Source organism: Notolepis coatsorum (assembly GCF_963971535.1).
Source record: "Notolepis coatsorum genome assembly, chromosome: 2".
Classification (NCBI taxonomy): domain Eukaryota; kingdom Metazoa; phylum Chordata; class Actinopteri; order Aulopiformes; family Paralepididae; genus Notolepis; species Notolepis coatsorum.
In genome coordinates this window covers 1,729,487-1,751,890 of record NC_140166.1, presented here as the reverse complement: position 1 = coordinate 1,751,890, position 22,404 = coordinate 1,729,487, and the positions used below count along the sequence as shown (strand labels likewise).

The 22,404-nt window shown below is 42.3% G+C and overlaps 1 protein-coding gene across 1 annotated transcript in view; it reads right to left on the bottom strand.

The window, feature by feature from the left end:
- The window catches only part of LOC311248898 (uncharacterized protein), a gene marked incomplete at its 3' end in the record, with an annotated part of 22,363 nt that extends 1,887 nt beyond the window's left edge, over window positions 1-20,476 (bottom strand). The window contains exons 1-5 of the mRNA XM_084338127.1: window positions 20,377-20,476; window positions 17,626-17,761; window positions 14,594-14,699; window positions 11,971-12,127; window positions 11,019-11,155 (exon numbers count right to left, since the gene is read on the bottom strand). Of these exons, the coding sequence (XP_084194253.1) occupies window positions 11,019-11,155; window positions 11,971-12,127; window positions 14,594-14,699; window positions 17,626-17,750 (525 nt within the window). The 5' untranslated portion in view covers window positions 17,751-17,761; window positions 20,377-20,476. The remainder of the gene's footprint in view (window positions 1-11,018; window positions 11,156-11,970; window positions 12,128-14,593; window positions 14,700-17,625; window positions 17,762-20,376) is intronic.
- Window positions 20,477-22,404: the final 1,928 nt, after the last annotated feature.

Here is a 22,404-nt window from a genome sequence, read left to right as displayed (position 1 = left end):
TTATAGAGAGAAGGAGCGCCCCTGACTACTGGAGAGGCTGCTTTATAGAGAGAAGGAGCGCCCCTGACTACTGGAGAGGCTGCTATATAGAGAGAAGGAGCGCCCCTGACTACTGGAGAGGCTGCTATATATAGAGAAGGAGCGCCCCTGACTACTGGAGAGGTCTGCTATATAGAGAGAAGAGCGCCCCTGACTACTGGAGAGGCTGCTATATATAAGAAGGAGCGCCCCTGACTTCTGGAGAGGCTGCTATATCAAGAGAAGGAGCGCCCCCGATACTGGAGAGGCTATATATAGAGAAGGAGCGCCCCTGACTACTGGAGAGGCTGCTATATAGAGAGAAGGGCGCCCCTGACTACTGGAGAGGCTGCTATATATAGAGAAGGAGCGCCCCTGACTACTGGAGAGGCTGCTTATAGAGGAAGGAGCGCCCCTGACTACTGGAGAGGCTGCTATATATAGAGAAGGAGCGCCCCTGACTACTGGAGAGGCTGCTATATAGAGAGAAAGGAGCGCCCCTGACTACTGGAGAGGCTGCTATATAGAGAGAAGGAGCCCCTGACTACTGGAGAGGCTGCTATATAGAGAGAAGGAGCGCCCCTGACTACTGGAGAGGCTGCTATATGAGAGAAGGAGCGCCCCTGACTACTGGAGAGGCTGCTATATAGAGAGAAGGAGCGCCCCTGACTACTGGAGAGGCTGCTATATAGAAGAAGGAGCGCCCCTGACTACTGGAGAGGCTGCTATATAGAGAAGGAGCGCCCCTGACTACTGGAGAGGCTGCTATATATAGAAGGAGCGCCCCTGACTACTGGAGAGGCTGCTATATAGAGAGAAGGAGCGCCCCTGACTACTGGAGAGGCTGCTATATAAGAGAAGGAGCGCCCCTGACTACTGGAGAGGCTGCTATATATAGAGAAGGAGCGCCCCTGACTACTGGAGAGGCTGCTATATATAGAGAAGGAGCGCCCCTGACTACTGGAGAGGCTGCTATATAGAGGAAGGAGCGCCCCTGACTACTGGAGAGGCTGCTATATAGAGAAGGAGCGCCCCTGACTACTGGAGAGGCTGCTATATATAGAGAAGGAGCGCCCTGACTACTGGAGAGGCTGCTATATATAGAGAGGAGCGCCCCTGACTACTGGAGAGGCTGCTATATAGAGAGAAGGAGCGCCCCTGACTACTGGAGAGGCTGCTATATAGAGAGAAGGACGCCCCTGACTACTGGAGAGGCTGCTATATAGAGAAGAGGAGCGCCCCTGACTACTGGAGAGGCTGAGTATATAGAGAAGAGAGCGCCCCTGACTACTGGAGAGGCTGCTATATAAGAGAAGGAGGCCCCCTGACTACTGGAGAGGCTGCTATATAGAGAGAAGGAGCGCCCCTGACTACTGGAGAGGCTGCTATATAGAGAGAAGGAGCGCCCCTGACTCTGGAGAGGCTGCTATATAGAGGAGAAGGAGCGCCCCTGACTACTGGAGAGGCTGCTATATAGAGATACAATATTCACCCCAAAACCTGGGAGGAGGATGGGGATTTATTTTCTACTTGTTGTAACAGGTTTTTGAAATACAGGACTCGCTCAATACAGTACTCACCTGCACCTTGTGTATACCATTTACTTTATAGTATATATATTCAGATTCATTTTTTTTATTGTAACATACAGTATATTATAACCAATAGGGCATACTCACCACATCTGCACCTTTGTTTACATTGTTTTATTTATTTTTATATTCAGATTTAAATTGATTGTTTACACCATTTTTAGATACATTTTTTTGTGTGTCTTTCTTCTATTACCCTGCCCATACCGGTACCTCCCCTCCCCCATTCTGCTATGACGCCCAAATTCCCCCTCTGGGATCAATAAAGGAAAATGTTATCTTAAGATATTTATGTGACGTGTTTATATCTCACATGTGTTAAGGCCTCTGCACAGCGCTGGCTGAGCCATCGTTTTACTATGGGGAGTCCCAACCAGAGAGTCCTGGGCCCTCATTCATCAACGTGACGTAGAAAATGTTCTATTTCCATACTTAAGCACAGAATTTAGAATGTGTGCACGCACAAAAAAAACGGGATTCATCACACGTGCGTACACAGGTCCTACGCACACCTGTCATGATAAATATCACCTTGGTCCTACACCGAGGCTCATGCACACTTTCACATATTTGCATACCAGAACCGCCCCGATTAACCATATACGGTAATGGACCACCCCCATGAAATGTGGAAAAGTGGACTAAGCCGAGGGTGTTGTACACTGTCGGATATTATATCTATTAACTTCCTAAAAGACCATTGCTGCCTGGACACTGCAAACACTAATAAAGACCATTAACCACTGTTTTGCCGTTGCCCGTTAGTGTCATTAATGCATGCTGGAATAAGAATGCCTTTCTCAGGGTGCTCCAGTAGCACACCATGTTACCGCGCTGCGTCGCGGGACTCCGTGCTGCGTCACGGATCTGGTTGACTCCGAGTTCGATTCCCGGACTCGCCGTCATTTGCCGAATGTCTCCCCCTGCTCTCTCTCCCGTTTCACCCTACAACTGTCGGTCATGCTTGACCAGAAAAGCGATAAACGCTAAAAAATAAAGTTTAAAAAAAATAAAAAAAAATAATGCCTTTCTTAATTTATTTTTAATATTAATAATTATTATAATACAATAAAAGACAGCTCCGTCTTTTAATACACATATATTGTACAGTAACGTCAAATAAATACTACAGTCCCCGCTGAAATAAAGGTTCTGCACGCACATACCAGCAGTGATCTACAGCATAAAAGATAGCCACTTTATAATACTATTCTGAGTAGATAATTCATCTGTATCGCAACAGAGTCACGGATCTGGTCGGGGCAGGTAGCATTATGTCGGGAAAATCTTTATGAAATAAACAAAAGTGAATTAAAGAATTTAAAACGAAGTTTAGCATATTAAATCGTTTTATAAGCTTATAGCTTTTTTCGTGCTGATTTGAGAAGGGTCCAGCTGCAGAGCCGGAGAGCAACTCTCAGGGCCAAGATAGCACTTATACTATTTTGAGAGAGACAGCAGAGAGACAGACAGCAGACTGAGCAGAGAGACAGACAGACAGACAGACAGACAGACAGACAGACAGACAGACAGACAGACAGACAGACAGACACTGTTCCACAGTGTGTGTGTGTGTGTGTGTGTGTGTGTGTGTGTGTGTGTGTGTGTGCGTGCGTGCGTGTGTGTGACTACTAGTCTAAGGGTGCGGTTACACCTTTCGTTTCATTTTCGTATCATTGTCATATCGCTGCTGTCGGGACAAAACCTCATAACTCCATTTTTTGAATTTTTTATTTATTATATAAATCAACTCCGTAGATCATCCTCCATATGTGTGTGTGGGTTTTACAAAGTTTAAACAATGGGAAAGCATTAAACCGATCATCTGTCTAAACCTCCTAACTCTATTCACCCTCAAATCTGTGTTCGTTTTTTTCATCTGCTGAAAAGTTGGGTTTTTGGAGTCACACTTTCGTTTTTTTTCTTCGTTTTTGTCACCCGAGCACACTGATGTAGTACACTGCCAAAGCAGTAGGTGGCAGTAGGTGGCAAACATGAAGGCAATTTCAACCAATCAGAACTTGAATGTGCCAATACACTTCCTGGAAGCTCCAGCAAAGAAAATGTCAATAAGGCAGGCGCCTATGCCGCGCCACCATCTTGCCTATTTACTCAATGCAGCAATTCTTTTTCAGCAAAGCCTAATAAAAGTGCAATAAACAAAACGGATACATTCACTGTGTGTTCTGCCTGTCATTTGTTGATGAAACAAAACTAACATCAACACAAGTGACCACCAAGAGCGGATAGTTTAGTCTAAAAAACGATCGGTAGCATTGTTAGCTGCATGCTAACGTCAATGGAATTTGCCATTATAACAGTATAGCATTGTGGCTAGAAGCTAACGTTAGCTCACGCTACTTAGCCAGCACCAAACTGATGATATCGGGAGCTATCAGTGGTTAGATAACATTAGAGACAACGCTGTGTGTATTAAACAAAGGTGAATAGATAACTGGGCCATTTTGTTTAATGCTTGTTAAGTTGAAAGAGGAGCTTTGAGCTAACAGGGTTTGATAGCTAACACTAGCTCATGTTATCCAGTGGCAGTGCAATCGGTAATGCTAGCAGAATGAATGGATGTAAACTTTCTTTAACATATTGCATATGGGTACAATACAATACGGCTCAATACAAACAATTGTTAAGGGAATGCAGACTGTTGTAGCTTGGACTGGGGTCCTTATAACAATAACTTGACAACACATAGTAGCTGCAGCTATTTGGTTTGGGACAGTGTCACCGGAAGGGCACGCAGATGGTATCTACTGCGCATGGGCGTTTTCGCAACAACAGCTCATGCAGACTACACGCTGTTGTCTGCGCGTTTTTTAGCGTTTCTCCAAAACGCAAACACAATTTAGCGTTTCAGCCGTATCCACAAAAAAACGCCAAAAAACGCATTTCTGTGTAATAGGGACATGAAACGTATTCAAAAACGTATAAAAAAACGCCACAAATACACTAGTCTAACCATGGCCTAATAGTAGAGACTCAGCCCCCCCCCCCCCCCCTCTGGACCACCTCCTAGTAGAGACTTCTCTAGGAAGAAGACGAAGATGAGGATTAAGGCGAGACACTGCAGGTGAATAGGCAAATATACTTTTTTTGTTGATTTTGAGATTGTTATATTTTGCTTCCTAAACATGTCTTCTATGAAACTAGTGACAATAAAACGTCAATAACACACATTTAGTTGTTTATTTTACTTCATTTTGCCTTATTGCATCCATAAATGTCCACATATTTAATGGGGAAGTGCCTCATTTGCATATATAAACATACATTTCAGAAAACTTGTCTCTACTAGGAGGTGGTCCAGAGGGGGGGGGGGGGGTCTCTACTGGGAGGTGGTCCAGAGGGGGGGGGGTCTCTACTAGGAGACTAGTGGTCACACACACACACACTGTGGAACAGTGTCTATCTGTCTGTCTGTCTGTCTCTCTGCTGTCTGTCTCTCCGGCTCTGCAGCTGGACCTTCTCAAATAAGCACGGAAAAACTTTTAAGCTTATAGCTCCAATTTGGGTCCCAAATTGCGGTACAAATGAAGGAGGTGTCTCGGGTAGTGGACTCTAGTTAATATTATGTTCTCTCTGCAATTAGACTGCCCCTCATTCATTCATTCATCCCTATCTGATGCTATCTCTGAAAACAGTTCCTGCGAGCGCAGTCAGTGCACCCGATAACGCTATATATATAAACCTGCATTCATTCGGAGAGAAAGACCTATTCCACATGCTATTTAGGGTTTGACAATAATTACACTAATATCGCTATTTCACAATGAACTATAATGAAATACGGGGGTCATACAGAACACGTCAGTCAAGCTTATTTCCGCGTTGAAACTAATGCATGCAACTGATCTATGCCGTCCGTCTGCAGTCCCCATATTCTACCACAGGGCGTCAGCTAAGCATGGTCCGACCTGTGCTTAAATATACGCACAAAGTCAAGCACAAGTTCAAATAGATAAATCCCACACTTTGCTTAGGAATGGTCGTACGCACGGCTTAAGCACATATCTGTGCGCAAGTCAGGTTGATACATGAGGGCCCTGGAGCCCAACCAGAGAGAGAGAGAGAGTCCTGGAGCCCAACCAGAGAGAGAGAGAGTCCTGGAGCCCAACCAGAGAGAGAGAGAGAGTCCTGGAGCCCAACCAGAGAGAGAGAGAGAGTCCTGGAGCCCAACCAGAGAGAGAGAGAGTCCTGGAGCCCAACCAGAGCATGGTTTTACTATGGGGAGAGTGCTGGTATGCTAAGCATGTAGTACTGCATATTATGATAGCCTTCATGCTAGCAGCTTGTGTAACTCTGTTGATGATAGCCTTCATGCTAGCAGCTGGTGTAACTCTGTTGATGATAGCCTTTATGCTAGCAGCTTGTGTAACTCTGTTGATGATAGCCTTTATGCTAGCAGCTGGTGTAACTCTGTTGATGATAGCATTTATGCTAGCAGCTTGTGTAACTCTGTTGATGATAGCCTTCATGCTAGCAGCTGGTGTAACTTTGTTGATGGCCTTTATGTTAGCAGCTTGTGTAACTCTGTTGATGATAGCCTTTATGCTAGCAGCTGGTGTAACTCTGTTGATGATAGCCTTTATGTTAGCAGCTGGTATAACTCTGTTGATGATAGCCTTTATGCTAGCAGCTGGTGTAACTCTGTTGATGATAGCCTTTATGCTAGCAGCTTGTGTAACTCTGTTGATGATAGCCTTTATGCTAGCAGCTTGTGTAACTCTGTTGATGATAGCCTTTATGCTAGCAGCTGGTGTAACTCTGTTGATGATAGCCTTTATGCTAGCAGCTGGTGTAACTCTGTTGATGATAGCCTTTATGCTAGCAGCTTGTGTAATTCTGTTGATGATAGCCTTTATGCTAGCAGCTTGTGTAACTCTGTTGATGATAGCCTTTATGCTAGCAGCTGGTGTAACTCTGTTGATAGCCTTTATGCTAGCAGCTGGTGTAACTCTGTTGATGATAGCCTTTATGCTAGCAGCTGGTGTAACTCTGTTGATGATAGCCTTTATGCTAGCATCTGGTGTAACTCTGCTGATGATAGCCTTCATGCTAGCAGCTGGTGTAACTCTGTTGATGATAGCCTTTATGCTAGCAGCTGGTGTAACTCTGTTGATGATAGCCTTTATGCTAGCAGCTTGTGTAACTCTGTTGATGATAGCCTTTATGCTAGCAGCTTGTGTAATGTAACTCTGTTGATGATAGCCTTTAAGCTCGCAGCTGGTGTAACTCTGTTGATTATAGCCTTTATGTTAGCAGCTTGTGTAACTCTGTTGATGATAGCATTTATGCTAGCAGCTTGTGTAACTCTGTTGATGATAGCCTTTATGCTAGCAGCTGGTGTAACTCTGTTGATGATAGCCTTTATGCTAGCAGCTTGTGTAACTCTGTTGATGATAGCCTTTATGCTAGCAGCTGGTGTAACTCTGTTGATGATAGCCTTTATGCTAGCAGCTTGTGTAACTCTGTTGATGGCCTTTATGTTAGCAGCTTGTGTAACTCTGTTGATGATAGCCTTTATGCTAGCAGCTTGTGTAACTCTGTTGATGATAGCCTTTATGCTAGCAGCTGGTGTAACTCTGTTGATGATAGCCTTTATGCTAGCAGCTGGTGTAACTCTGTTGATGATAGCCTTTATGCTAGTAGCTTGTGTAACTCTGTTGATGATAGCCTTTATGCTAGCAGCTTGTGTAACTCTGTTGATGATAGCCTTTATGCTAGCAGCTGGTGTAACTCTGTTGATGATAGCCTTTATGCTAGCAGCTTGTGTAACTCTGTTGATGATAGCCTTTATGCTAGCAGCTTGTGTAACTCTGTTGATGATAGCCTTTATGCTAGCAGCTGGTGTAACTCTGTTGATGATAGCCTTTATGTTAGCAGCTTGTGTAACTCTGTTGATGATGGCCTTTATGTTAGCAGCTGGTGTAACTCTGTTGATGATAGCCTTTATGTTAGCAGCTGGTGTAACTCTGTTGATGATAGCCTTTATGCTAGCAGCTTGTGTAACTCTGTTGATGATAGCCTTTATGCTAGCAGCTTGTGTAATGTAACTCTGTTGATGATAGCCTTTATGCTAGCAGCTTGTGTAATGTAACTCTGTTGATGATAGCCTTCATGCTAGCAGCTTGTGTAACTCTGTTGATGATAGCCTTCATGCTAGCAGCTGGTGTAACTCTGTTGATGATAGCCTTTATGCTAGCAGCTTGTGTAACTCTGTTGATGATAGCCTTTATGCTAGCAGCTGGTGTAACTCTGTTGATGATAGCCTTCATGCTAGCAGCTGGTGTAACTCTGTTGATGATAGCCTTTATGCTAGCAGCTTGTGTAACTCTGTTGATGATAGCCTTTATGCTAGCAGCTTGTGTAACTCTGTTGATAGCCTTTATGCTAGCAGCTGGTGTAACTGTTGATGATAGCCTTTATGCTAGCAGCTGGTGTAACTCTGTTGATGATAGCCTTTATGCTAGCATCTGGTGTAACTCTGCTGATGATAGCCTTCATGCTAGCAGATGGTGTAACTCTGTTGATGATAGCCTTTATGCTAGCAGCTGGTGTAACTCTGTTGATGATAGCCTTTATGCTAGCAGCTTGTGTAACTCTGTTGATGATAGCCTTTATGCTAGCAGCTGGTGTAACTCTGTTGATGATAGCCTTTATGCTAGCAGCTTGTGTAACTCTGTTGATGATAGCCTTTATGCTAGCAGCTTGTGTAACTCTGTTGATGATGGCCTTTATGTTAGCAGCTTGTGTAACTCTGTTGATGATAGCCTTTATGCTAGCAGCTTGTGTAACTCTGTTGATGATAGCCTTTATGCTAGCAGCTGTGGTAACTCTGTTGATGATAGCCTTTATGCTAGCAGCTGGTGTAACTCTGTTGATGATAGCCTTTATGCTAGTAGCTTGTGTAACTCTGTTGATGATAGCCTTTATGCTAGCAGCTTGTGTAACTCTGTTGATGATAGCCTTTATGCTAGCAGCTGGTGTAACTCTGTTGATGATAGCCTTTATGCTAGCAGCTTGTGTAACTCTGTTGATGATAGCCTTTATGCTAGCAGCTTGTGTAACTCTGTTGATGATAGCCTTTATGCTAGCAGCTGGTGTAACTCTGTTGATGATAGCCTTTATGTTAGCAGCTTGTGTAACTCTGTTGATGATGGCCTTTATGTTAGCAGCTGGTGTAACTCTGTTGATGATAGCCTTTATGTTAGCAGCTGGTGTAACTCTGTTGATGATAGCCTTTATGCTAGCAGCTTGTGTAACTCTGTTGATGATAGCCTTTATGCTAGCAGCTTGTGTAATGTAACTCTGTTGATGATAGCCTTTATGCTAGCAGCTTGTGTAATGTAACTCTGTTGATGATAGCCTTCATGCTAGCAGCTTGTGTAACTCTGTTGTTGATAGCCTTCATGCTAGCAGCTGGTGTAACTCTGTTGATGATAGCCTTTATGCTAGCAGCTTGTGTAACTCTGTTGATGATAGCCTTTATGCTAGCAGCTGGTGTAACTTTGTTGATGATAGCCTTTATGCTAGCAGCTTGTGTAACTCTGTTGATGATAGCCTTCATGCTAGCAGCTGGTGTAACTCTGTTGATGATAGCCTTTATGCTAGCAGCTTGTGTAACTCTGTTGATGATAGCCTTTATGCTAGCAGCTGGTGTAACTGTTGATGATAGCCTTTATGCTAGCAGCTGGTGTAACTCTGTTGATGATAGCCTTTATGCTAGCAGCTTGTGTAACTCTGTTGATGATAGCCTTTATGCTAGCAGCTTGTGTAACTCTGTTGATGATAGCCTTTATGTTAGCAGCTTGTGTAACTGTTGATGATAGCCTTTATGCTAGCAGCTGGTGTAACTCTGTTGATGATAGCCTTTATGCTAGCAGCTTGTGTAACTCTGTTGATGATAGCCTTTATGCTAGCAGCTTGTGTAACTCTGTTGATGATAGCCTTTATGCTAGCAGCTGGTGTAACTCTGTTGATAGCCTTTATGCTAGCAGCTTGTGTAACTCTGTTGAGGATAGCCTTTATGCTCGCAGCTGGTGTAACTCTGTTGATTATAGCCTTTATGTTAGCAGCTTGTGTAACTCTGTTGATGATAGCATTTCTGCTAGCAGCTGGTGTAACTCTGTTGATGATAGCCTTTATGCTAGCAGCTTGTGTAACTCTGTTGATGATAGCCTTTATGCTAGCAGCTGGTGTAACTCTGTTGATGATAGCCTTTATGCTAGCAGCTTGTGTAACTCTATTGATGATAGCCTTTATGCTAGCAGCTGGTGTAACTCTGTTGATGATAGCCTTTATGTTAGCAGCTGGTGTAACTCTGTTGATGATAGCCTTTATGCTAGCAGCTTGTGTAACTCTGTTGATGATAGCCTTTATGCTAGCAGCTTGTGTAACTCTGTTGATGATAGCCTTTATGCTAGCAGCTTGTGTAACTCTGCTGATGATAGCCTTTTTATTCTAGCAGCTTGTGTAACTCTGTTGATGATAGCCTTTATGCTAGCAGCTTGTGTAACTCTGTTGATGATAGCCTTCATGCTAGCAGCTTGTGTAACTCTGTTGATGATAGCCTTTATGCTAGCAGCTGGTGTAACTCTGTTGATGATAGCCTTTATGCTAGCAGCTTGTGTAACTCTGTTGATGATAGCCTTTATGCTAGCAGCTTGTGTAACTCTGTTGATGATAGCCTTTATGCTAGCAGCTGGTGTAACTCTGTTGATGATAGCCTTTATGCTAGCAGCTTGTGTAACTCTGTTGATGATAGCCTTTATGCTAGCAGCTGGTGTAACTCTGTTGATGATAGCCTTTATTCTAGCAGCTGGTGTAACTCTGTTGATGATAGCCTTTATGCTAGCAGCTGGTGTAACTCTGTTGATGATAGCCTTTATGTTAGCAGCTTGTGTAACTCTGTTGATGATAGCCTTTATGTTAGCAGCTTGTGTAACTCTGTTGATGATAGCCTTTATGTTAGCAGCTTGTGTAACTCTGTTGATGATAGCCTTTATGCTTGTTTTCCTGGAGCAGCAGGTAAAAGGTGGAGTACACTATGGCGCTCTATTCTTGTGAATTAATGTTAAATTCAATGACATGATGATGTAGACGGAGAAGAGTATTTTTTCATTAACTAAATTAATGTTAGGTTTTGGGATATTTGTGAGATGATGTGCATATTAACCCTTTCACTGCCGCACTACCAAACGGTGCTGTGTGGCAGTGAAAGGGTTACCTGAGTGAACACAACACTTACCATGTTTAGATAATAAACTACTCAACCTCAACTGTCTTTAACTATGAGTGAAGACAACACTTACCATGTTTAGATAATAAAGTTAGAAAACCTTGTTCTTTTGAAAACTTAAAACCGACTCCTGGTTCTGTGTCTGAGGTCCTCACCTGCATGGGCAGATCTTCCAGGTCTCTGTTCATAGCCAGCTCTAGTTTCTCCAAACTCTCACAGCATCCCAACTCCTCTGGAATGGTTTTGAGTCTGTTATAACTGACGAGCAGCTCTCTCAGTTTTCTCAGCTGACCTACAGTAGGCATATAGATGGAGAAATCCACATGCTAAATACACATCGTTTCATTATTCACTTTGTTTTGCCTCACAGGCTCTTGGAGGAATAATACATTGATTCACTCATCTGGAATAATGACTTGTCAGTTAAAGATTATACACACAAAAAACTCCCTATTCCATGTCCCATAATTTTTGTCTCCATCGTTGTATCAATAATTGGTTATGTCTTTATTGATAGTTTTATTTTATCTTTATTCATGTGCTTCAGACAACCACCATGTTCTGTTGGTCGGCTGCAAGTCATTCATGTGAACATTATAATTTAAAGTGCCACACTATCATCGCTTCATACTCATGACTAGTGTCGTCACGATACCAACGCTTTGACTTCGATACCGATACCAGCCTAAGTATCACGATACCGGTTCTAAAACGATACCATGGCAAAAACCTAAAATCAGGCAAAGTAATGGAATATATTAGTAGATGACAGAACATGGAAAATCTTGCCACGCCCTCTCTCTCACACACTGCTCCGGACACGCATCCACTCAACTCATAGAGAATACAGCATCAGGCTATTCTAAAAGTATTGATACTAATAAAATGCAGTATTGAACCGTTTTTTAACAGCTGGGTATCGAGATGCTTTTCTAGTATCGGTGTGAGTGAGTGAGTGAGTGAGTGAGTGAGTCGTCTGCTACTACACTTAATTTCAAGAAAACTGGCAGCAAAAAATGTCTAATTGAAAATAATTACATTTTCATTAAATATGGTGCGTTTAGTGAATTTAAATATCTTGAATGAACAAGTCCTCTATTCACTCACCGATCTCTCGTGGAATATCCGTGATGGCATTGCGCGACAGGTCAAGAACAATCAGGCTGTCAAACTTTGCAATGAATTGTGGGATTTTTTGCAGTCCAGTCCTGTGTATTTGCCATTCCTGAAGCCGAGTTAGATGAACTAATGCTGGAGGTAAAGTCTGTGGAGAGATTGAAATATTATCACTCAAAAACAACTGTTCTGTACGGTCGCACCACCCAACAATATGTTTAGTACCTATCAATGTTATTGATGACAATATGATCTGATCAGGTTATTACCGTACTTTGGGAGATATGGACAAAATATATCACAATATTTGTCTTCGTTTTGATGGTATTACGGTATTTCGTTTTCCGGTACAAATTGCAATGTTCTATGACATACTGTATTTTCTATGTTGTCATTTTGTTATATCATCGTTCGGGTGTCATTTCAGGTTGTTTACATTCACTTTGTTTTAGCAGCTGGTGTAACTCTTTTTTTTTTTATCCACTTTTTCTCCCATTTTCTATATTTTTCTCCCATCCCAATTTCGTTTCATCCAATTCAACCCTCCCCTGTCACGAACGCTGTTTCTTGCCTCCCACAAGCCGGCTGCAATGTGGACTAAATGTATCAATCTGAATGTAAACAAAAAAACAAGATTTGCCAATATTGCCAGATGATGCCAGGATCAGTAACCATCAGTAGAACATCAGTAGACATCATGATGCCAGTCTCAGTAACCATCAGTAGAACATCAGTAGACATCATGATGCCAGTCTCAGTAACCATCAGTAGAACATCAGTAGACATCATGATGCCAGTCTCAGTAACCATCAGTAGAACATCAGTAGACATCATGATGCCAGTCTCAGTAACCATCAGTAGAACATCAGTAGACATCATGATGCCAGTCTCAGTAACCATCAGTAGAACATCAGTAGACATCATGATGCCAGTCTCAGTAACCATCAGTAGAACATCAGTAGACATCATGATGCCAGTCTCAGTAACCATCAGTAGAACATCAGTAGACATCATGATGAACAGGATCAGTAACCATCAGTAGAACATCAGTAGACATCATGATGCCAGTCTCAGTAACCATCAGTAGAACATCAGTAGACATCATGATGCCAGTCTCAGTAACCATCAGTAGAACATCAGTAGACATCATGATGCCAGTCTCAGTAACCATCAGTAGAACATCAGTAGACATCATGATGCCAGTCTCAGTAACCATCAGTAGAACATCAGTAGACATCATGATGCCAGTCTCAGTAACCATCAGTAGAACATCAGTAGACATCATGATGCCAGTCTCAGTAACCATCAGTAGAACATCAGTAGACATCATGATGCCAGTCTCAGTAACCATCAGTAGAACATCAGTAGACATCATGATGCCAGTCTCAGTAACCATCAGTAGAACATCAGTAGACATCATGATGCCAGTCTCAGTAACCATCAGTAGAACATCAGTAGACATCATGATGCCAGTCTCAGTAACCATCAGTAGAACATCAGTAGACATCATGATGCCAGTCTCAGTAACCATCAGTAGAACATCAGTAGACATCATGATGCCAGTCTCAGTAACCATCAGTAGAACATCAGTAGACATCATGATGCCAGTCTCAGTAACCATCAGTAGAACATCAGTAGACATCATGATGCCAGTCTCAGTAACCATCAGTAGAACATCAGTAGACATCATGATGCCAGTCTCAGTAACCATCAGTAGAACATCAGTAGACATCATGATGCCAGTCTCAGTAACCATCAGTAGAACATCAGTAGACATCATGATGCCAGTCTCAGTAACCATCAGTAGAACATCAGTAGACATCATGATGCCAGTCTCAGTAACCATCAGTAGAACATCAGTAGACATCATGATGCCACTCTCAGTAACCATCAGTAGAACATCAGTAGACATCATGATGCCACTCTCAGTAACCATCAGTAGAACATCAGTAGACATCATGATGCCAGTCTCAGTAACCATCAGTAGAACATCAGTAGACATCATGATGCCAGTCTCAGTAACCATCAGTAGAACATCAGTAGACATCATGATGCCAGTCTCAGTAACCATCAGTAGAACATCAGTAGACATCATGATGCCAGTCTCAGTAACCATCAGTAGAACATCAGTAGACATCATGATGCCAGTCTCAGTAACCATCAGTAGAACATCAGTAGACATCATGATGCCAGTCTCAGTAACCATCAGTAGAACATCAGTAGACATCATGATGCCAGTCTCAGTAACCATCAGTAGAACATCAGTAGACATCATGATGAACAGGATCAGTAACCATCAGTAGAACATCAGTAGACATCATGATGCCAGTCTCAGTAACCATCAGTAGAACATCAGTAGACATCATGATGCCAGTCTCAGTAGAATCATCAGATGTCTCCTCCACGTCTTGAATAATGAATATTCACAGAGAAGTATGTGACCATGAAGCTAATGGGTCAGGAGATATGTTCCCATTTAGAATGAAATAATAGACATTAAAGATGTCATCACGTTGTAATTTGTACTAGAAAACTAAATACCGTAATACCATCAAAACTAAACATATATTTTGGTCATATCATCCAGAGCCCTGGATGATGTGAGAAGGGCTACCTTCCACTCCTCCTTCTCAATCCTTAAGATGACTCTCCCCTCCTCTGTTACCACCTTCTCGTTTAGCTTGGCCAAGACGATCCGGTCCTCCCACACATGAGCCAACCTGAGGGAGAGGAGGGAACCATCTTCAGTTGCAGAATGTTTTTTTTTTTTTTTTTTTTTTTTTATTATTGCAAAACAAAAATTATTAAAAGTCAGTACTCAACACATAATGCATAATGAAACTAACAGTCAAGGTGGTTAAAATTACATGCAAGTACAGAAACAAGACAAAAAAAAAGTCTATAATAATATTTTAACCGTATACAGTGTATATCCAGCGAAATTAACAATTATATAAATGCTTATATAGGACATACCCTTAATACCTATTTTCTAAAACCCTACACACATATGCTCCAGCTCGAACCCCCCCCTCCCGGACCCCTCCTTGGATAGTACCTCCAATATCCCTCACTCCTAACCAGACACTACCATTATAAGCTAGCTTTTATTCTCTCCACCACTTTTACCCACATTGACATTTTGGATTCGTTAAGACCCAGAATTCTTGCTGTAGATATTTCTTGATATATCACATCGAGATATGTAAGAGACCAAACTTTCCGGCACATTTTTTCCGGTTGAAACCAGCGTGATGCGATCAGTTTTTTAGCTACTGTGATACCCGATAAGACCAATCTCTTTAGCTGTGGATTTACTGCAAACTCAAAAACATAATTTAAAAGCAATACAGAGGGGTGTACTGGTATATTCCAAGATACGAGTTTTGATAATTGATGGGTCACATCTTTCCAGAATGCCTTAACTGGTGGGCAGTCCCAATACATGTGCATAAATGTCCCTTCGTCTCCATTTGTACATTGGGAGCATTTTGAGTCCTGTTTCAGGCCCATTCTGTTCAGTCTTATAAGAGTCAAGTATGTCCTGTGAATATAGTTAAGATTGATTTGTTGATGGTCCGGGTTCCTTGATGTAAGACAGACATTTGCCCATGCTTCTTGCCAATCAAAGTCACTTTCCAGGTCTGGAATATCCCTCCTCCAGACAGTGTCTAGTTGAAGGGTTTCATACGAGGACGTTAGTAATTGATAATAAAAACCTGATACAAAACCTCCCAATGTTTCTCTTTCATAGAAAAATTTGTAGTATCTGTGGTGTTCAACTGGTATGTGTAATGGAACACCGTGAGACCTCAAACATAGGCGTAACTGTATGTAAAAAAGCCATGTGGACTCGGTGAGGTTAAACTTTGTGCATATTTCTCCATAACTACAGAAGCCCTGGTTATTAAAAATATCCCCTAATGAGTGTATGCCTTGCTCTTCCCATAAAGGGAATCTTATAGGACGTTTTCCCATTAAGAGTGCATTGTTATTGAATATGGGAGTGTGATTATGCCATTTTTGAGGGTTAGGATATTTTTTTTGTGTTTCCCGCCATGTTCGGATTGCATGGGTAATTATGGGGCCAAATTTCCGCTCACAGTGCTTGATTGGAAGTTTAGTGTGTGCTATGTCCTTCAGTCTCTGTGGGGCTACTATGTTTTCTTCCAATTCTCTCCAAGATACCAAAGCCTGGGGATCAAACCATATTGTCAATGGTCTTAATGTGAAAGCCTTAAAATATTGTAAAAAATCTGGAACTGCCATGCCACCGTCTGCTTTATTTCTCTGTGCGGTGGATCTTTTTATGCGAGGTGGTTTGTTATTCCAAATAAATTTGTATGTGGAGGAGTGTAATCTTTTCCAGTAGCCCTCTGGAGGGGGTAACGGTAGCATTGAGCTGATGAAGTTGATTCTTGGTAATACATCCATCTTAACTATTGATACCCTTGCCTGTACTGAGTTTTTAAGTTTTGCCCACCTGTCCAGGTCGTCTTTGATTTTGTTCTGTATTTTTGTGTAATTGTGCTTCACCGTTTGTCTTATGGTGGGAAATATTTCCACACCCAAGCATCTAAAATGTTTTACCATGGGTATCGCACCTGGGAGGGTTGTGTCTTTTTTTGCATGGATGTTAAGTGGAAGGAAAGCCGACTTCGGCCAATTTATTTTAAATCCCGATAAATCACCAAAGTTCTCTATCAACTTGAGTAGATGCGGCAATGTGGTGTTGGGGCTTTGCATGAACAATATTACGTCGTCCGCATATAAACTAATTTTATGTTGTGTGCCCTTGATTACGATTGGTTCTATGTATTGGGATTGTCTTATATATTGTGCTAAAGGCTCTAATGATAGATCGAATAGTCCGGGACTAAGAGGGCAACCCTGTCTGGCTGAGCGTGATACCGGAAAGATTTCGGAGATGAATGTGCCTGTTGTAATCATGGCCGATGGGTCCTTGTATAATACTTAATACAGTTGCAGAATGTTTACGGTTTAGTCAGTATCTATAAACCCCTGTCTCCCAAAGCTGGAAATCAGAGCATCCTACTAGAGCTGCAAAGATAGCCAGCCAGAATCCTTAGAATCACACAAATAACTAGAAACGAACTAGCCGTTCACCTGCTGTGTGGAATCTGGGAACATCTTTAAATGTGTCATTTAGATAATTGATATAAACCACATGACCACCAGATCCAATCACATGTCTGAAAAACGCTTTGATTTTACTTTGATATCCTAGCGTTGTGAAACAAAACTATAGGATCACCATTTATAAAAACAGATGTAGTTTCCAACTGCTCCCAGGCCGTTCACATGATTCACACTAATATGACCTTAAGAAAAAACACACCATTTGACCAGATTAGGGATGTCAAAAACTGGATTGAGGATTTGGGCCATAGTGGGGATACACCCACTGTCGGCCACTGGCAGCACATGTAGTTCAGGTTATTAATTATACCCTGCGATGACATTCAAAATAAAAACATTGTTGTACTGTAAGGATGGAAGCACAGCAAATCTTCTTTAAATAATAATAAACCTTTGATACCATACTAGTTATTGCATTTGATTCAAATGATTTGGTTGAAAGCGTAGCTTGTCAATAGTCTTCTTGATTGGAGGCCCCTCTCCTACCTATGAGCTCCTTTATCCTTCGGTAGAGTTTGCTTCTGAAGCTCCTCGTTGCTCTTCTTGATCCTGGTTTCCCAGAGAGTCTTGATAGAGCTGACCGACCCACCGCACACAGCCAGGCCAGCCATGCTCAGCAGCTCTGCAAACCACAAGAGATCAATCAATCAATCAAATGTATTTGTATAGCACGTTTAAACATGACGCTTGTCAACCAAAGTGCTTCACATGGCTAAGCTAAGTACAAAGAAAAGTATAAAATAAACAGAGAAATAAAATAAAATCAACGGATAGACAAAGGAAAAACAGAACAACACGTCAACAAGTAAGGCCAGAGTCAAAGTGAGTCAGGGAAGGCCAGGCGATATAGGTGGGTTTTGAGTTTTGATTTAAAAGACTCAATGGAGGGGGCAGATTTGATGGACATGGGGATGCTGTTCCAGAGGTCAGGGGCTGCGACCGCAAAAGCACGTCCCCCCCTAGACTTGAAGTTCAACTACATAAGAAGAGATCAACTACATAAACAGCCACAATGAGCTAAAGGAAGTAAAGGAACTGACTAACTTTTAGAAATTACCTTGGTTTAAAGGCCCAATCAGTGATCAGGACATTAACAAACATGTAGCCCCACCACCAAGAATAATTAATAACAGCACATCGATTCCTCTTATTCTAGCTTCCGTTAAACGATTTGGCAAATGTTCAGGCTACAAAGTGAATATCTCCAAGAGTGGGCGGCTAGGTGGTGTAGTGGGCAAGGCACTCGCCACCAGTGTGGAGACGCTAGGATTCGCGTGTTCGAATCCAGCTCTCCACATTGTTTTTCAGTTTGGCTGGTCGTCCGCAGTAATACACATTGGCCGTATTACGGGGAGGGAAAACTGAAGGGTGGGGATCGAACGTTGTGAACAAGCGACTCCTACAAGTCGGTTGGTGCGCCTGCGCAGTAGAATCAGGAAGTGTCGGGGGCAGCGTGAGCCTCCCACGCGTTACTCCTCGACACTGAGAGATCGAGCTGCGCAGGTGAAAAGATGCGACTGCTGTTACCTCAAGTACCGGAGGGGACTTGTGCTATGTATGACTTAGTCCACATTGCAGCCGGCTTGTGGGAGGCAAGAAACAGCGTTCGTGACAGGGGAGGGTTGAATTGGATGATACGAAATTGGGATGGGAGAAAATATGGAAAAATGGGAGAAAAAGTGGATAAAAAAAAAGTGAATATCTCCAAGAGCGAATGTTATCCTATCAATCAGTCAGCACTACAATTGACACAATCTGATTTTCCTTCTGGCTTTACATATCTAGGGATACATGTAACCAAAACTATCTCATCTCTTTTTTCTGCCAATTTCTCCCCCTTTAGTATTTAATCTTAAAGCTGACCTTCAGAGATGGGAAAGTTGACCCTTATCTAAGGCTGAGACCACTCATCGATAGCTGCATGATATCGATTTTAATTTTTTTTTAATACTTTATACTATACTAAAATACTAGGCCTTGTGGCATGTTTTAGTTAAAACATCCCCATTTCATGTAAATTCAGTTGAATTGCAACTCTGCACCGTGCGTTCAATAGGCAGACTCCTCCATCACATCCAGAGACCAGACTGTAACATGAGAAGGATCACTGTGGTCGTTTTGAACGGGGAAATCGAACACTAAAGATGGCGGCAACGACAAAGAATTGCTGCAAAATAAACATACATGTGTTGTTTAAATAATTTTTTTTAAAGAAATAAAAAAAAATTAAATATATTTTTTAATACTAATGAAAATACATGATCATGTTAAGTAGAGTCAGTGATCATGTTAACCCTTTCACTGCCACACGACAGCCGGTTAACCCTTTACTATCACACAACCGATGGCGATGCTCCATCATTAGCATCATCCGTGTGGCAGTGAAAGGGTTAACATGATCACTGACTCTACTTAGCATGATCACTGACTCTACTAAACATGATCACTGACTCATGATCACTGACTCTACTTAACATGATCACTGACTCATGATCACTGACTCTACTTAACATGATCACTGACTCTACTTAACATGATCACTGACTCTACTTAACATGATCACTGACTCTACTTAACATGATCACTGACTCTACTTAACATGATCACTGACTCATGATCACTGACTCTACTTAACATGATCACTGACTCTACTTAACATGATCACTGACTCTACTTAACATGATCACTGACTCTACTAAACATGATCACTGACTCATGATCACTGACTCTACTTAACATGATCACTGACTCATGATCACTGACTCTACTTAACATGATCACTGACTCTACTTAACATGATCACTGACTCTACTTAACATGATCACTGACTCTACTTAACATGATCACTGACTCTACTTAACATGATCACTGACTCTACTTAACATGATCACTGACTCATGATCACTGACTCTACTTAACATGATCACTGACTCTACTTAACATGATCACTGACTCTACTTAACATGATCACTGACTCTACTAAACATGATCACTGACTCATGATCACTGACTCTACTTAACATGATCACTGACTCTACTTAACATGATCACTGACTCTACTTAACATGATCACTGACTCTACTTAACATGATCACTGGATGGTTAAAGCCTGCATGTTGTGGAATGCAATAATATATCCAACCTGTCCCTTTAAGTGACACTCAACAGGGCATGTTGAATGATATGCTTTCAGTAGAGGGAGGGACCCACAGACTAACTCTGAAGAATAGCACTTACCTTTCTACAAATGTCAACAGCGCTCCCAGGCAGAGAGACGGGCATAACCTAACGTAGAGTTCCCCTTTTCTGTCCGTTTTTACTGTTGGTTGTGTCATTCTGGTTCCATGCTCCAGCCAGTGGTCTGTCAGTGCCAGTCCAGAATGAAACATGACCCTCAAGTGCCTCGGGGCCTAATTATAGTCCGGGTAAAACAGGGCAATAGTATCCAGCTGCAGGACCACAGAACCCCCACACTCTCAGGACCGCCACACTTTGCGGACCCACACTCTCCGGACCCTCGCTCCCATTGGCTGATTTGGGTCACGTGACCGTCCCACCCAATGGCTGAATTGGAGTATTGCACTGCGGGATTGATTGATTGAAAACTTTATTAACAGATTGCAGAATGGGTACACGTCGGCCATGGCACTCTCCCCCCCGGTCTTGTTTACATCAGGGTCCCCCATTTTCAATTCATCATAAATGTACAGTTCCCTCCCCCTATAATACTTATGTAAATAAGTAAGGCAATTGAAATATATCTGCAGTACAGCTCAATACATACAATTGTTAAGGGGATGCAGACCAGAGAAAGACTTCAGTCTTGTTTACATCAGGGTCCCCCATTTTCAATTCATCATAAATGTACAGTTCCCTCCCCCTTGTATATATTTACTGTATGTCACAAATGTAACAGTACTGCTTTGAGGTCTTTCTCTGGTCTGCATCCCCTTAACAATTGTGTGTATTGAGCTGTACTGTACTGTACCCATTCTGCAATCTGTTAATAAAGTTTTCAATCAATCAATCAATCCGGGCCTCTGACGTTCACGTGTACCCATTCTGCAATCTGTTAAGTTTTCAATCAATCAATCAATCCGGGCCTCTGACGTTCACGTGTACCCATTCTGCAATCTGTTAATAAAGTTTTCAATCAATCAATCCCGCAGTGCAATACTCCAATTCAGCCATTGGGTGGGACGGTCACGTGACCCAAATCAGCCAATGGGAGCGAGGGTCCTGAGAGTGTGGGGGTTCTGTGGTCCTGCAGCTGGATGCATCTCAAACAGGGAGTGAGAGGGAACAGTGGTTAGATCACATGATCTTTAAACGTGCCCATTTGATCGCCCGTCTCCTCTCTATGCAGAAGACATAACCATCAAAAAGGCTTTTTTTTAGCATTGAGGGGGTCGTCGCACAACTCCTCACAACCTATGATTATTTAATGATCGATCAGTTCATTAAAAACAGAAGAACAATCAACATTTTCATAAGTGTCTTCTAATATCTTCGTAGGAACAGACGTAAGAAAGGTCCCCGACCCCGAATGAGGAATGTGTTCTCGTACACCTGGTGCATAATACCCGCCAGCTCCTTATAAGGGCATGCAGCCACAAGTGTCAGAATCCACAGGCGACACGGAAGCATAGGAGAGGACAGTGACAGAGAACAAACAGTAGGAGAGGACAGTGACAGAGAACAAACAGTAGGAGAGGACAGTGACAGAGAACAAACAGTAGGAGAGGACAGTGACAGAGAACAAACAGTAGGAGAGGACAGTGACAGAGAACAAACAGTAGGAGAGGACAGTGACAGAGAACAAACAGTAGGAGAGGACAGTGACAGAGAACAAACAGCCTACAGCGAAAATATGTTTGGCATCTAACCAGAGTGCAAATATAACAGTAAAGTGTGATAGTATTATACAGTGTATAGGTGATTAAACTGGGTATAAAATATAAATTAGTACACTGGCTTCTGTGTACCGGTACACCCCTACTACTGAGTAATAGTGCTAATCAGACGTATACAGAGTTGCAGTATTATAATATGTAGCAGCCTGAATATTCTACTAAGTATTCAGAAGTGCTAACTAACTGTTACTTTCCCTGTGTGTGTATAAAGTGTGATAAACAGTGTTCCTTTTGATAGCTCGCCCAGTTTAACAACGAGGTGAGGTGCTACTCTTCTCCGGCTTCAGTATTCATGGGCAAAACAGAGTCCATTCTCTTCGGTTCAAATAACAAACTCAGCAAGACCGACGGC